This window comes from Typha angustifolia, chromosome 3 (assembly GCF_048772165.1).
Source record: "Typha angustifolia cultivar Huaian chromosome 3, ASM4877216v1, whole genome shotgun sequence".
Classification (NCBI taxonomy): Eukaryota; Viridiplantae; Streptophyta; class Magnoliopsida; order Poales; family Typhaceae; genus Typha; species Typha angustifolia.
In genome coordinates this window covers 1,476,823-1,492,461 of record NC_133241.1, presented here as the reverse complement: position 1 = coordinate 1,492,461, position 15,639 = coordinate 1,476,823, and the positions used below count along the sequence as shown (strand labels likewise).

General features: G+C 38.3%; 2 protein-coding genes across 2 annotated transcripts; both read right to left on the bottom strand.

The window, feature by feature from the left end:
* Positions 1-3,818: 3,818 nt before the first annotated feature.
* On the bottom strand, positions 3,819-7,986 carry LOC140758523 (uncharacterized). Its single transcript, XM_073094725.1, has 2 exons — positions 4,862-7,986; positions 3,819-4,428 (listed from the first exon to the last, which is right to left on the bottom strand). Exons 1-2 carry the CDS (start codon positions 7,965-7,967, stop codon positions 4,001-4,003), a joined length of 3,534 nt encoding a protein of 1,177 aa, XP_072950826.1. The 5' UTR covers positions 7,968-7,986; the 3' UTR covers positions 3,819-4,000.
* Positions 7,987-11,164: 3,178 nt separating this feature from the next.
* Positions 11,165-15,361, bottom strand: LOC140758038 (receptor kinase-like protein Xa21). Its single transcript, XM_073094014.1, has 2 exons — positions 12,141-15,361; positions 11,165-11,758 (listed from the first exon to the last, which is right to left on the bottom strand). The coding sequence occupies exons 1-2, from the start codon at positions 15,238-15,240 to the stop codon at positions 11,385-11,387; spliced, it is 3,474 nt and encodes a 1,157-aa protein (XP_072950115.1). The 5' UTR covers positions 15,241-15,361; the 3' UTR covers positions 11,165-11,384.
* Positions 15,362-15,639: the final 278 nt, after the last annotated feature.

The following is a 15,639-nucleotide window of genomic DNA, read 5'->3' as shown; positions in this document are numbered from 1 at the left end:
TATTATTATTTTTACTATGTTGGCAACCTCGGGGACTATTTATCTTGCCCTACCTCTTTGCTACCTTAGGGACTTTATATGCATTTTCTCTATCTACAAAAGCTAAGTGGCCACCGAGCAAGCTCTAAACAATCCTTTGACTTCACTTTGTTTGTTAGAAGCTTGGGATTTCTCGACTTTGATTTCTCTAACCTTACATACATCTCATCCAATCGTCGAGTGATCTGCCACCTCGTAAATGATCGGTTGAATCATGCCCTCCCCCTGCCTTGGTGACTTCCCTATGTCCATACTCTAATATTGAATTAAAAAAGTTACATTAATTTTGATTTTGATATTTATTGTTGCCATGATTTTATGATAAATATTGAATGACTTGTAGAAACTTGTGATGATAAAAAATTTGCCGCAGATTGAGATAGAAAATTGGGCTATTTGTAGAAAAAGAATACTTAGATTTTAGTCATAGTAAAATTGGACTTTTGAAATTGAATATGTTCATTTTTTATACTAGATACATATATTTTAATAATGAAACACATAATTTATATAAGAGATGTGCACAAGAGCCCAATTTTGCTATTTTAAAAAGTAAAAGCTTTTTTTTTGTGTGTAAATGAGAAGAACCTGAATCCTCCAACTAACATGAGAGGCTATACAAGTACAAGGATCTAAAAGACTAGTCATTTTGAGGACAAGTGTCAGAAGCATAGATTTTTACTATCTGACCACGAGAGTCGAGTCAGTTAGGTTGATTCAAGTTGAATATAGTTAATTGATTTTGCTTATTAATTCCTATTAGGTTTTATCTGAAACGATTTTAAAATTATCATTAAAGGCCTTAAACGGTGTCATGGTGTTAAAATAGTATGAAAAAATATCCAAAGGCACAAAAACAACCATTCTGCATTTAACTATTATCATGGTGGTTGAAGTATTATGAAAAATACTCAAGGGCATAGGAACAACCATTCTGCATTCAACTATCTGCTCAGCCGTTTGAATGGGCTATCGATCGTTCAAATGCATTTGCCTGAGAGCATAACTTATTATGGCGTTCAAATGGGATTTCCTGTGTTCGAATGACACTATGAAAAACACAAGTCCAGGATTGACCTAAATTGGTTTTCTTGTCTATTTTGGAAATATATATAAGTTCTTGAACTCTAGAAGAGGTGGAGAAGATTGAAGAACGTGATTTGAAGTTCTAGCGAAGATCATATTTTTGGAAGCCTTCAACAATCATCTTGAGATCATATTTTGGGGAAATTAGATTTCTCTACTTTAATGGAGCGCGCTGAATTATTCTCATCGTAATACATCTACATTAGTATCTTGAAGAACTACGTCTTGAGGGTCACTAAGACGGAAGGATCAACCTCAAGGGTCACTGAAGTTTAGAAACCTATCACGGAAAGTAGTATGTCATGGGGTAGCAAGGTTGGTACAGATTGAGTCTAGGAATCGGTGAGTGATTTTTAAGCTTTTTGTTAACTTGCTACAAGTTTTAGTGATTGGTTTCGATCCAAATTTGGATTCGCAATTTTTTACCCAATTTGGGGTTTTTCTACGTAAAAGATCTTTTTCACGTTTTATTTTTTGCATATTATTATCAATAGTATGTGATAGATCTCATCTCTTAGGATGTTTATTATGTTTTTCAATCGGTATCATAGAATATCAACGGATTTGCGTAAGTTCGTTCATTTTTTCATTTTCAAATTTAAATTAAAGTAGATAACCCACGGATGTAAGCCCAATAGGGTGAATTAGATCTAACCCGCTATGACTTTACTCTTATAAATATGAGTAGTCATGAGTTATTTATGTGGTGGAATGAATATTAAGTTTAAGTTAATTTTATTATCTTGCTTTTACCTTTAATTGTAGCTATTTATTTTTCTAGTAGATCTAATCTAGAACCCTAACCTTCTAAACCTTAGCCACCATCTACCTCTATGAACCACCCATCCTTACGGTTGACCTCCACCATCCCACGGCCGTTCTCCACCTTCCGACGATAGTTGCAATATCGGTAATCTCATTTCTACCCTATTTTGACCTTCCCCCACTGTTTCATAAATATTTTTTCACCCCAACTTTGGAATCACTTTATTCAAAAACCATAAGCCTGTGACTTCCAAGTAGGGCTGTCCAAAAACCTGTGGGCTCATGGGCTCAGCTAGTTAAGAGCTTAAATAGCCGAGCTGAGCTAACATATTAAGCTCGAAAGAATTATCGACCCGAGGCAAGCCAGACTCAACTCGCTCGAGCTCAGCTCGATTATATATATATATATATATATATATATATATAAATATATATATATATATATATATATATATATATATAAAGTTATTAGAAATTTAGAACCATTAGATCTAAGACCGAAAGGATGATATGACATATATATAATCTAAAACATCTAAAGCCCTAGTTCCCACCCACCCCGCTTCTCATCTCGCCTAGCTCCCCTTCCTCCATGGCTCCATCTGCCCTCAAGCTTCTCAACTCCCCCTTCTCTTCCAACAATGGTGACGCTGCCTCTATCAAGATCCTCCTCTTCACTAACTCCCCCACTATCGTTCACTGTTGCACCAACTCCCCCTCTGTCACTCGCTGCCGCATCGACTCACGCTCCGTCGTTCACTGCCACACCGGTTCACCCTCCATTCGCTACCGCACCAACTTCCCTGCTCCATCCAGCATGTCGCCTCATCCTCGAGCTCGTGGACAGTGGATCCCTCGACTCCCTCCTCCGTTGCTGAGTTTACTTGAGTGAAGACAAATAACTTAGGTTTTAATTCGTTATCCTCTTTTTTTTTTCTTCTTTTTTTCATGAGTTTTGGTGGATCTGTGCTTCCCGATCTAAAGGTATTGCATGTTACACAATTACTACCTGTTGCAACCACCTCCAATGTGAGACAACCGAGCAGTCATCTCTTTTTTTTTGTAGATGTTCTTGATCACATCCATCTACGTTCTGGAAACTTCTTTTTTAATGCCAATATGTATAGAAGATCACCAACTTAGATGCAGGGGCTGCCGGTGAGGTCATCACGGACTTATAGTTGACAAGATCCTCATCGAGCTAATGAGCTGAACTCGAGCTTTCTTGAGCTTGAGTTAAGCTGATTCGAGCCAACCTTTTCTAGCTCGTCTCAAGCTGGAGCCAAGAAAATATTAGTGTCGAGCCCGGTCGAGCTAACCCCAGCTCACTTAAGCTCGGCCCATCTACATCACTACTTCCTGGGCTACATATAAAAATTTGGATTATTCTAGATTTGGTTCAAAATAGTGCAACAAAAATATCATGTTAAATAATAATATTGTGGGATGATTCCGGCAAGAAGAATTAAGAACATTGCAAGGAAACAGATAGAATAAACAAAAAAAAGAGACGAATAAACAATTGAAAAGGCTCCGATGTAATAACAAATACAAATGAGACAGAAATGATGGAAGAAATTGGTTATTGTGTATCAGATGCTTTATACATACAAGTAAGCATGATTATCATGAAATCAATTGATTTTTATTTTAAGAAAAGTAAGAATTAATGGTGTTCCAATAAAATTTAGATAATTATAATTAAGATCTAGATAAGAAAAAGAATTTGTTATTGGGATCTTGATTGACTAGATATGCTAAGGAATAAAATATTTAATTTGGATCTTGCTAGATAGGCCAGGCGTAATTTTTTTGCTTGTGATCTTGATTAGCCAAATAAAACAGTATGAGAAGTATTATATCAAAAAAACAGAATATTTGATTGAGATCTTTGCTAGATATTCCAAGGCATATTATAATTACTTAAGATCTTATCATCCAGATATGTATGATAATATGAGAAACATTTAATAATACACCTCATCCAAATAATTATATCGTTCCAGACTTTACAAAACCAACCCACCACATGATGCTAACATCAAAAGATATACCAATACAAAGATTTAACTTCAAGATTCGTCATTTGAGCATACAAACAGTATAGATGCTAATTCTGGTCAACGTTAAGGATTAATTCATCATAGCTGATGTCTCCCAGTTGCGTTGGGAAGCACTTCCTGATCTTGGTTAGTTCCCTTATGACATCTCCTATTTGCATTCTCTCTGTTGATAGTTCCTTGGAACATAGAATGCCAATTCTCAGGACTGATGTTATGCAGCCTAAATTTCTTTCTCTGATGTCAACTCTTCTTAGTGCCTCTACACTTGGTTCTCCAGCTATCTCCTCTATGAGCAGATTAGGATCCGTAATATCAATCACTTGGTCTGGAAGTGCCATCTCAACATATGTATGAAGGCTAAGACCATCCTTAAAAGACTCATTAGTGGGCCTCTTTCCTGTGAACATTTCCAACAAGAGTATTCCATAGCTGTAGATATCTCCAGAAGTTGAAACTTTGTTGGCCATTCCATACTCTGTGATATTTACATGAGAACATTGAGGAGAATACTAAATAGAAACAGAAAAACTAAGTAAGCGGTCAACTCTTGTTGTAGTAAAGAAAACAAATTATTACCCTAAAAGTATGAGTTGGTCCAATATTGCTAAGTTTTGGTGGTAAAACAAATTAATGGGGAATTGTAGCATGTTGGTGTATGCATATATGTGTCGACTTTACTTTCCTGAATACAAAAGTGAAAACTGATACTAAATAAATATATGAGTTTGTAAGATTATTTTAAGGTAAAGAGTGAATTTGAATATATGACTATATGAATCTAACTCCATGAAGTACTTAAAGGTAATAGTTAAATTGATTCATGTGTTTTGGCAGTAATAACTAGGATTATGTATTACAACTTTAAGAAGCTTGGGATTAAAATGATAAAACCAAAGCAAAATGCGCACCTGGAGCAACATATCCAATTGACCCTTTCAAAGCTGCTGAAGTAGTTGATTTCTGAGAGGATACGCTGACGGATGCTTTAAGAAATCTCGCCAATCCAAAGTCACCCACATGAGCAACAATGTCATTATCAAGAAGAACATTGCTAGGCTTAAGATCACAGTGGACAATGGGAACCGGGCCATGGTGGTGAAGATAATCCATTGCAGATGCCACATCAATAGCAATATTTAGCCTTTGGATGAGACTTAGCATTCGGCTCGGTTCCTCCACTTGTGGATGTAGCCATTGATCCAGATTCCCATTAGGTAAATATTCAAACACTAGAGCTTTGAAATCATTACCTCTGAAATCAACACTCGAACAAGCAGTCAATATCTTTACAAGATTTCGGTGTCGAATGCATCTCAGGGCTTCGCACTCTGCAGTGAAACTTCTGGAGGCTCCTCGTTGTTGGAGGTTAAGTACCTTCACTGCAACAACATTAATGTCTTCATCACTACCTATGTTTCCCTTGTACACAGAGCCAAAGCTTCCCACACCAATCAAATTAGCAGGTGAGAACCCTTCTGTTGCTCTCACTAGATCAGCATAAGAGACCCACATGTATGTATCATTGAAGTTTGTCATATTTGCTGGTTCCTTTCTTGACTTATGCCTCCAATGTTGAGCGACAGGGAAAAAGAGAAGTATGATACAAAAAACTAGTGCTGCAACGGGAACTGAGATGATTATTATCAGCTTAGAAGAGGAATGTTGCTTCGTATTAGAGACTTTCTTGAGGCAATCTGGTAGCTTTAGTTGTCGAACACCACCGCATAACCCACTGTTTCCGACCAGTGAGATTGCACTTGTGTTTTGGAAAACCCCATCTACAGGTACTTCACCCTGGAAATTGTTGTAGGAGAGGTTGAGATTGATCAACCCCGGAAAGCCCCCGAAGAAATTTGGAATGGATCCAGACAAGTTGTTGCGCGAGAGATCTAGCACCTGGAGGCCTCTCAATTGGCCTAGTGAAGAAGGAATTGACCCCTCGAATAAGTTTCCATCTAAGTATAGATATTCCAAGATTTCACATTCACCAAGGAGGGTGGGAATTTGCCCGATGAATCTATTCTCTTGGAGATCGAGCACTCTTAAATTTACCAAGTTTCCAACTTCTCCGGGGAGTGGGCCAGACAATAGATTGTGCGACAAGCCAAGATATATCGATAGAGTTGAAATAAGGAAAACATCTCTCGGTACAACACCAGTTAACTTGTTATTATCGAGGCTTAGCGCTTCAAGTGGACATTCTCCGAGGGCAGAGGGTATGCTGCCAGTTAGGGTATTGAAGCTGAGATCAACTTCCCCCAGATGAGTGAGGTTGCCAAAAGCAATCGATGGGATCTCTCCAGACAAATTATTATGGTCTAGAAATATATCTTGTAACATCTCTAGCCTACCCAGAATGGCAGGGATAGCACCTGTGAGAAGGTTATCGCTGCAACTCAACACATTTAAACTGACAAGGTTTCCAATGCCTATTGGTATGCTTCCTTCTATTTGGTTGAAGCTTATGTCCAAGCGCTCAACACTCCTCGACAAATTGGCTATCGCACCAGGCAACACGCCGTCAAGTTTATTGTCATCCAATTGCAGTACTTGTAGGTATGTGCAGTTCGACAAAGCAGTTAAGAAGCTCCAATCTTTTGACTCTAACTGATTATTATCAATAACGAGCCAAGATAAGCTCTTCAGATTACCAATACTTGTAGGGATTGCACCCGTGAATGAATTAAAATTGAGTTGAATCGCCCCAAGCATAGATGAATTAGATAAAGATGAAGGAATTGTTCCATGAAAGCGATTGTTGTTCAAGTAAATAATTTGGAGACGTGGAAGCTTACGGCCGATATCTAATGGCAAAGAACCAACTAGCGCATTATATTGGAAGTCCAGAGCCTGGAGGGAGGACAGGTTCCACAATGAAGAAGGGATGTGGCCGTTCAATTTGTTAAAACCTAAAGTAAGAAATGTCAATTTAAGCAGATTGCCAAGTGACGGCGGGATGCCGCCGACGAGATTGTTCTCAAATAATTCAAGAGTGGTGAGGGATCTGAGGCTCCCCAGAGATGACGGTATACCTCCAGTCAGATCATTTACCCCGACATTTAGGATGTCAAGGGAGGAAAGATTCCCTAACGATGGCGGAATGCGTCCTTGGAGATGATTCCCTGCCAGAGAAAGAGTAGCAAGAGAAGAGAGCATGCTCATAGTTGACGGAATGGATCCGGTTAGACTGGTATTTTCGACAAGAAGATAAATCAACGCTGAGAGATTCCCGAGCGTAGACGGGATTGCTCCTGAGATCCCATTCTCAGTCAATTCCAGCGTATTTAGATTTTGGAGTCTCCCAATCGAGTCAGGGATAGGACCTTCCAATAGGTTGTGAGCCAAATAAAGTGTCTCCAAGTTGACCAGGTCGCCAATCTCGGAAGGAATGCCTCCTGTGAGGTTGTTATTCTCAAAATCAATGTGTCTTAGATCGGAGCAGAGGGTAAAGTTGGAGGGGATCCTGCCTTGGAGGTTGTTGCTATTTAGATTAATGCTTTGTAGATTGGTGCAGTTAGAGATGGAAGCTGGGATCACCCCCTCAAGCGAATTGAGGCTCAGGCTGAAATTCTTGAGGTGAGAAAGGGAGCCGAGTTGTTGTGGGATAAGGCCATGTAGTTTGTTATTCGAGAGGTCGAGGGAGCCGAGGAACGTGAGGTTGGCTATGGACGGGGAGATGGAACCGGCCAAACCGAGAGAGTTGAGAACTAAGGCCGTGACGCGATGCCGGCGGTGACCGCGCTTGCCGCAGGCCACGCCTCGCCATTGGCAGAAATCAGGGGATGATGCATGAACATCCCACGAGGCCAAGGCTCGAGATGGGTCGGAAAGAAGAGACTTGAAAGAGAGGAGGACAAGACCATCGGAAGAAGAAGTAGTATCGTTTAAGGCGAACAACGGAGTAGTAACTAAGGAGAGCAAAAGGATGACATACAAAAAGTTTAGCAGCGAAAGGAGTGCTCTTCCGATGGCGCAGCAGGGGGGAAGTCTAAGCTCCTCCATATACGTATGCATGTAGCACAAGAACGCGAGAAGATAAGAGGACTAGAGGACACCAAGTATGGTTAAGTTGAGTCTCATTAAATAGAGTGTTTTTGTTTTCCTACTATTGTGTGCATATAATATAATAAGTGGTCCTTAGCAGTTAGCACAGATATACATTGACGATTTCTTTATAAAGAAGGAAGACTTCGAGCTAAGTCAGTCGACTCACATGTTAAAATAATTTGTTGTTATACAAAATATCTGTAGACGTTAGAAAATAATATTTATAAATTATACAGATTGCATGCCAAAAAAAATATTCCGCTACTATGTACCAACAAATATATATTGATCTATAGTTCATATATTCTTATTATATATGTTATAATACAATTTTATTGTTCTAAATACTTCAAATTTGTCTAAATACAGATTTATTGTTTAATAATATTAGCTTTTGTTATCTAATGAATAAGTACGTGGATTTAATTCCTTTAATACTTTTCCTTCGTAGAACAGTCGTCGTTAAATAGAGCATCAACTGTCTGGTTAAATAGAGTTTAATTTTGCTTGTACATATTAGAAGGTGGTCCTTGGTGCAGATAGGCATCTCTGGTCGAAGGAAGAAAGGGAAGCTCTACCTCCGTGTGCGCTGGTGCCTCTTCTATGGTTACAACTAAACATAGATTCCAAAAAGAGCTAGGAGGAGAGATTAAATATTTTGGTAGTCAGTAAGGAAGAGAGCTCTTGGTAAAAGACTTGCAGGCAAGTTGCATGTTGATGGAAATCCACATATTTGGCATTTGTCCTCTCTGATAGACGTAGGATTATTATTTGGATATTGAAAAACATACAATAAAATTGAGCAACACAAATGGATGGTGCTAATTTGGATCAAAGTCAGCTCTATAATAATTCCATAAAGAGTACAGCATGTTACTGTCAATGAATCACCGACTTCTGGAAAGCCACTGTCATGTAAATTAATGCTTTGATATTGAACGGAATCGAATATTGGGAATATTGACTTGTTAATTTTCACTACAAATTAATATTATAAATATGGAAGAATAAAATGTAAACATCAAATCAAACCTATCTGTATCTAAATTTGACACGCATAATTTATGTAATAAGGTAGCTAGTTTTATAAGTTCGTCTTTCTTATGTATTATTTTATTTTTATAAATGAGTAGATCCATTATCATATAAAAAGGATCTCGAGACATAAGAGGAGCTCGATAGTTAAGGAGAGCTAATCATATTTTAGATACATTTTAGGCAAGTTAGATTTTATATTAGTCTATAGACAGTGTAGATGTTTGATAATATATTTTACATGCCTTTATTATAACATATTACTTATACATGTATTTTATTACTTGTTAATTATTATATATCTCTTGTATGAAATACTTATATGCATCCATATATGATATATATGTAGACATTGATGACTATGATATAATTTATGTGATAGGAGACATTGCACCACTAATACATAATTAGTTAGTCAAGTCCCCACTAGCAGTGCCCTCTATACACTCAGCTTAGGGTAAATGATGGATTGTATTATATAGTATTTATATTATTAACAGTCTACATTGAGATCGTTAACCTACGTGACATTCACAGTCTTATTTGGAGACAATAATATGATTATATTTAGTTTTAAAAACTTTTTTAGTATACTTTGTCGAATCATTCTGCTGGCAAGTTACGTGAGTAACACGTGAGGGTTTTACACTCACGTGTTAATTACGTGTATTTAGAGGTGGGCATTACATAATGATTAAAAAAGGACAAAGGTTTTGAGGAAGAAAAGAGCTTCTTAACATAAGATGTTGGATATTTTGAAAGAATTAGAGAATATTAATTAGAATTTAATATTTTATAAAATTACTATAGAACCCACTAATAGAAAAGATGGAAGATATTGAAAGAAAACAAGAGCATTTTTTGTCCATCTATTTGAAAAGTCTTTTTTTTTAATTATTTCTAATGGAATGCTATTGAATGGGCCTTAGTGATGCAATTAGGTAATTTAGGGATGTATCTGTTCATTTATTTATTTTATTAAGAAAGTGAAAATAATACTATCCAATAGTTAAAAGAGGTTAAAATTAATTGTTTGATATTATAACCAGAAACAAGTATTACTAGCAATATGAGTCTTTAATTGTAATAGTATTAAATGTAATGTTTTAAACACCATGTTTAAAAGGTCGCAAATTTTTGGCCCGATATGAATCGAAAGGCTTTAAATTAGTTTTAATTTAATACAATCGAGTTCAGATTATAAAAAAAAATAACATACCTAACATAATTATTATATGGGTCATATTTATGTTTAGCATCATAATCCATTTAACCTTTTTATAATTTACTATCTTATATATGATCTAATAACTCATTTATGATCAAAATAATTCGATTATAATCTGAATAACCTATTCAAGATCGGAATAGAATTTTTATAAGCCAAATAAACTCATTTGTAATCTAAATAATTTCATAAGTTTGAAAAACTCATGTAACTCAACAAACTCGTTTATGGCCTATTTAACTTGTTTAATGAAAGGGTCATTTTTGTGTTTCATATTTCAACCCATGGGTTATTAGGAGGTGCCATCGAGCGATTTATAAAATTATTCAGACATACTAAGTGAGCTAGCTTTATAAAATTAAAGTGTGACTAGTTCAACAGTGTCAACTTTGACCTCAAATGGCTATCTTTTTCTTGCAGCTTGTAGATTCTTTTTATTGTCTTTATTTTGCTATATTTCATTAGTGGAATGACTGACCACACTTAAAAAACCTAAAGTTAAGTGCTGAAGAGACTTTGTCTATCTAAAAGGATAGCATGCGACAAGTGGTATGGTAGTTTAGATTAGAGATAAGTTACTACTAGGATCTCTTTCATTGGTGGGCTTTTATAAGCCCCTAAAGCATGAGATTTCCCTCCATCTTGTTCAGATTCTATCTCTTCTCTTACACCCAAAATGTGTACATGGATTGATTGAGGGCCATTTTATAAAATCAACTTTAATGTTAAAAATGTAATCTCCCATAGAGATAATGATAGTTCAAGAATCTCAGTGCTACATTCTTTTTTTCCTTTTAGAGTATAATTGATATTGGATCATAATTCAAGGCGTCAAGTGTAACATGGTCCGAAAAACCAATCAAAATTTTATATAATTGACTTGAAATAGCACAAACCCGACGTGAAATCTTAAGCATAAAGAGACTTACTAATATGAAGAATTAACTTAAAAAACTATATTAGAACTTCTGCATATATATAAGTTATCTTGAACAATCTTGTGGATAACTTCATTATACACTTGCAATTCATTTACTGATATCTTACTGTGTTTGAATCCTAGAAGATGATTCTTGTTACAAAATTTATGACTGATGTTTCCCAACTGCATTGCTTCCAGCTTAACACAAGCACTTTTTGATCTTAATTAGTTCCCTAATGACATCTTCTATTTGCATTCGCTCTGTTGGCAATTCCTTGGAACACAAAATTCCAATTCTAAGCACTAACATTATACATTCTATTTTTTGTTCTCTATCATCAACTGTGCTTCTCACATTCCCATTTTGCTCTTCCATTACCCATTCTAAGAGCATGTCTCGGTCAACGATGTCAATCACTTGGTTTGCTTGTGCCATCTCAACATACATACGAAGGCTGAGACCATCCTTAAAAGACTCATCAGTGGGCCTCTTCCCTGTGAACATTTCCAGTAAAAGTATTCCGTAGCTATAGATATCTCCAGAAGTTGAAACTTTGTTGGCCATTCCATACTCTGTGACATTTAAACTTTATTATTAAAGAAAAGTATACGGGAACATTTGAAAGCAGTTCATTCTTAAAATGTAGTAAAGCAAGCAAAATTATTTGACTAAAGAAATATAGAGTTTGTAGCAGTATTTTAAGGTAAAGAATGGATCTGCAACTCCTGTATATGCATACATTTTTCCTCTGTTTCTAAAGATGCATATAGTTACAAAACAAACTATTGTATATTTTTATAATTAAGTATATGACAATATGGATCTAACTAAAATGAAGTACTTAAACCTAGTCGTTGGATCGATTCATATTCTCTGTCACAACAGATTAGGATTATGCATGATGAATTTATGACCTTATAAAGCTTGGTGATAGTATCAAACCAAAAGGCAAACCTGGAGCAACATATCCGATCGAGCCTTTTAAAGCTGCTGAGCTGGTTGATTTCTGAGAGGATAGATTAAAAGATGCTTTAAGAAATCTTGCCAAGCCAAAGTCACCCACATGAGCAACCATGTCATCATCAAGAAGAACATTGCTAGGCTTAAGATCGCAGTGGACAATGGGAACCGGACCGTGATGATGAAGATAATCCAATGCAGATGCCACATCAATGGCAATATCTAGTCTCTGGATGAGGGTTAGCACTCGGCTTTGCTCCCCAACTTTTGGATGTAGCCATGAGTCTAGACTCCCGTTGGGCAAGTATTCAAACACTAGAGCTTTGAAATCATCACCTTTGAAGTCAACACTTGAACATGCAGTTAATATCTTTACAAGATTTCGGTGTCGAATGCATCTCAGGGCTTCACACTCTGCAGTGAAACTTCTGGAGGCTCCTCGTTGTTGGAGGTTAAGTACCTTCACTGCAACAACATTAATGTCTTCAGCACCACCAATGTTTCCCTTGTACACAGAGCCAAAGCTTCCCGCACCAATCAAATTAGCAGGTGAGAACCCTTCTGTTGCTCTCACTAGATCAGCATAAGAGACCCATATGTATGTATCATTGAAGTTTGTCATATTTGCTGGTTCCTTTCTTGACTTATGCCTCCAATATTGAGCGATAGCAAAAGAGAGAAGTAGGATACACGCAAGGATAGCAATGGGAACTAAAATAACCACCATCAGCTTCAGAGATGGATGCTTCTTCTTAGAGGTTTCGATTGGGCATGGTGGCAACTTCAATTCTGAGATTCCTCCACATAACCTTCTGTTTCCAACTATTGAGATTGCACTTGCATTTAGGAAAACTCCTTTTAGTGGCACTTCACCCTCCAAATTATTGAAGGAGAGATTCAAATAGCTTAGTTGACTGAAAGTCTCTAGAAATTCCGGAATGGGTCCAGACAAGTTGTTCTGTGAAAGATCAAGCTCCTGAAGGCCTCTCAATTGGCTTAGTGATGAAGGAATTGGCCCCTGGAATAAGTTCCCATCTAGGTATAAATATTCCATGATCTGGCATTCACCAAGAGGGGTAGGAATTTGTCCCGAGAAATTGTTTTCCCTGATGTCAAGCTGTATTAGATTTTTCAAGCTACCAACCTCTGACGGGATTGGCCCAGACAACAGATTATGTGGAAAGCCGAGGTATATAGAGAGAGTAGAAATGAGAAAAATATCTTTAGGCAGGGCACCTGTTAACTTATTATTGCCGAGGCTTAACACTTCTAGCGAACATTTCCCAAGGCTAGAAGGTATGTTCCCAGACAGTCCATTGAAGCTGAGATCAAGCATGCTCAGTCTAGTGAGGTTGCCGAAATTGGACGGGATCTCTCTAGAAAAATTGTTATGGTCTAGAAATAGCCCCTGTAACATCTCAAGCCTTGCAAGAGTAGCAGGGATAGCACCTGTGAGAAAATTTCTGCTTAAAGTCAACATGTTTATATTGATAAGGTCTCCAATACCTACTGGTAAGCTTCCTTCTAGTTGGTTGAAGCTCATGTCTAAGTGCTCAAGACTGGTCGACAAATTGGCTATCGCATTAGGCAACACGCCAGAAAGTTTATTGGCACTCAACTGCAGGTCTTGTAGGTATGTGCAGTTCGACAAAGCAGTTAAGAAACTCCAATCGTTTGTCTCTAACTGATTATTGTTAAGAACAAGGCTGTATAAGCTCTTCAGGTTACCAATATTTGGAGGGATGGCACCGGTGAATGCATTATCATTGAGTTGAATCACTTGAAGCATAGAGGAATTAGACAAAGATGAGGGAATTGACCCATGAAAAAGGTTTTCGCCGACGGAAAAGAATTGAATACTTGGAAGCCGGTGGCCTAAATCCAACGGCAAAGAACCAACTAGGCTGTTATTTTGGAAATCCAAAGTTTGGAGGGAGGACAGGTTCCAAAATGAAAGAGGGATGCGGCCAACGAGATTGTTAAAAGATACGGTAAAAACGGTCAGTTTAAGCAGATTGCCGAGCGACGGCGGGATGCCGCCGTCGAGATTGTTTTCATTTAATGCAAAAGTATCGAGGGAGCGGAGGCTGCCCAAAGATGGCGGGATACTTCCGGTCAGATAATTTCTCCCGAGAGCTAAGGACTCAAGGGAGGAAAGGTTTCCTAATGATGGAGGGAGGCCTCCTTGGAGGCGATTCTGAACTAGATTAAATAGTTTAAGAGAAGAGAGCATGCCTACACTTGACGGAATGGGTCCGGTTAGACTGGTATTTATAACATAAAGTTGAACCAATGATGAGAGATTTCCAAACGAATACGGGATTGCTCCTGAGATACCATTTCCAGACAATTCCAGCGTTTGTAAATTTTGGAGCTTCCCAATCGAATCAGGAATGGGGCTTTCCAATCGGTTGAAACCCACAAGAAGTACCTCCAAGTTGACAAGGTCGCCAATCTCCAAGGGAATGCCTCCTCTGAGCTTGTTACGCTCGACATCGATGAATCTTAGTTCAGAGCAGAGGCTGAGGTTGGACGGGATTCTACCTCGGAGGTTGTTGCTCCAGAGAGCGATGACTTGCAGATTGGTGCAGTTAGAGATGGAAGCTGGGATCTTCCCTTCAAGTGAATTGAAGCTTAGATTGAGATACTTGAGGTGAAGAAGAGAGCCGATTTCACGTGGGATAAGGCCATCGATTTGGTTATTGGAGAGGTCGAAGGAGTTGAGGAATGTGAGGTTGGCTATGGATGGGGAGATGGAACCCATCAGATTGAGGGAGTCGAGGAGTAAGGCCGTGACACGGTGGCGGCGGTGGCCGCGCTTGCCGCACGTCACGCCACGCCATTGGCAGAAATCGGGGGATGATGCATTAACGTCCCACGAGGCCAAGGATCGAGATGGGTCGGAAAGGAGAGACTTGAAAGAGACGAGGGCGAGGTGATCATCGGAACCACTACTAGTACCAATCAACGAGAACCGTGAAGTAGCACTACTTGAGCCGGCCGACAAGCTTAAAGTAAATGAGAGAAAAAGGACGATGGCATACAAAAATCTTAGTGCCGAATGTATGCAGAGGGGAAAAGGTCTAAGCTCCATATATATTATGTATATGTATAAGTATGTAGCATAAGAACGCAAAATGGGTGGGAGAGAGAGAGAGAGAGAGATGGCATGGCACTTTATAATTTGGTTGAGTCTGGATAGAGTCTTGAGCAGGCGGTCCTTAGAATTAGTGCATGCAGATAGAAATCGATTGTGCATTATATTATAGCAGGTTGACTTAGGGGTCAGTCTTCCTGGTCCCATGTCCCAAAGATTTCAAATGGATGGTGGTGACCGGAGTGACGCCAGAGAGCCCTTCCAGGAAGGACGGCTGTCCACATCAGTCAACCTAGAGCTCATCAACTTGCTTTTAAATAGAAGGCAGTAATTCGAGCCACGTCAGCTCTTCATAGCCGTTCAAGGAAGGCGGCTGTCAAAACCAGTCAAGCTAGA

What these genes read in the sequence shown, in the direction of transcription:
- LOC140758038 (XM_073094014.1), bottom strand. Translation starts at nt 15,240, where the DNA reads ATGGAGCTTAGACCTTTTCCCCTCTGCATACATTCGGCACTAAGATTT. An exon ending in GATCGGATATGTTGCTCCAG is followed by an intron (nt 11,759 to 12,140) that starts GTTTGCCTTTTG and finishes TAAATGTCACAG; the next exon opens with AGTATGGAATGGCCAACAAA.
- LOC140758523 (XM_073094725.1), bottom strand. Translation starts at nt 7,967, where the DNA reads ATGCATACGTATATGGAGGAGCTTAGACTTCCCCCCTGCTGCGCCATC. An exon ending in AATTGGATATGTTGCTCCAG is followed by an intron (nt 4,429 to 4,861) that starts GTGCGCATTTTG and finishes TAAATATCACAG; the next exon opens with AGTATGGAATGGCCAACAAA.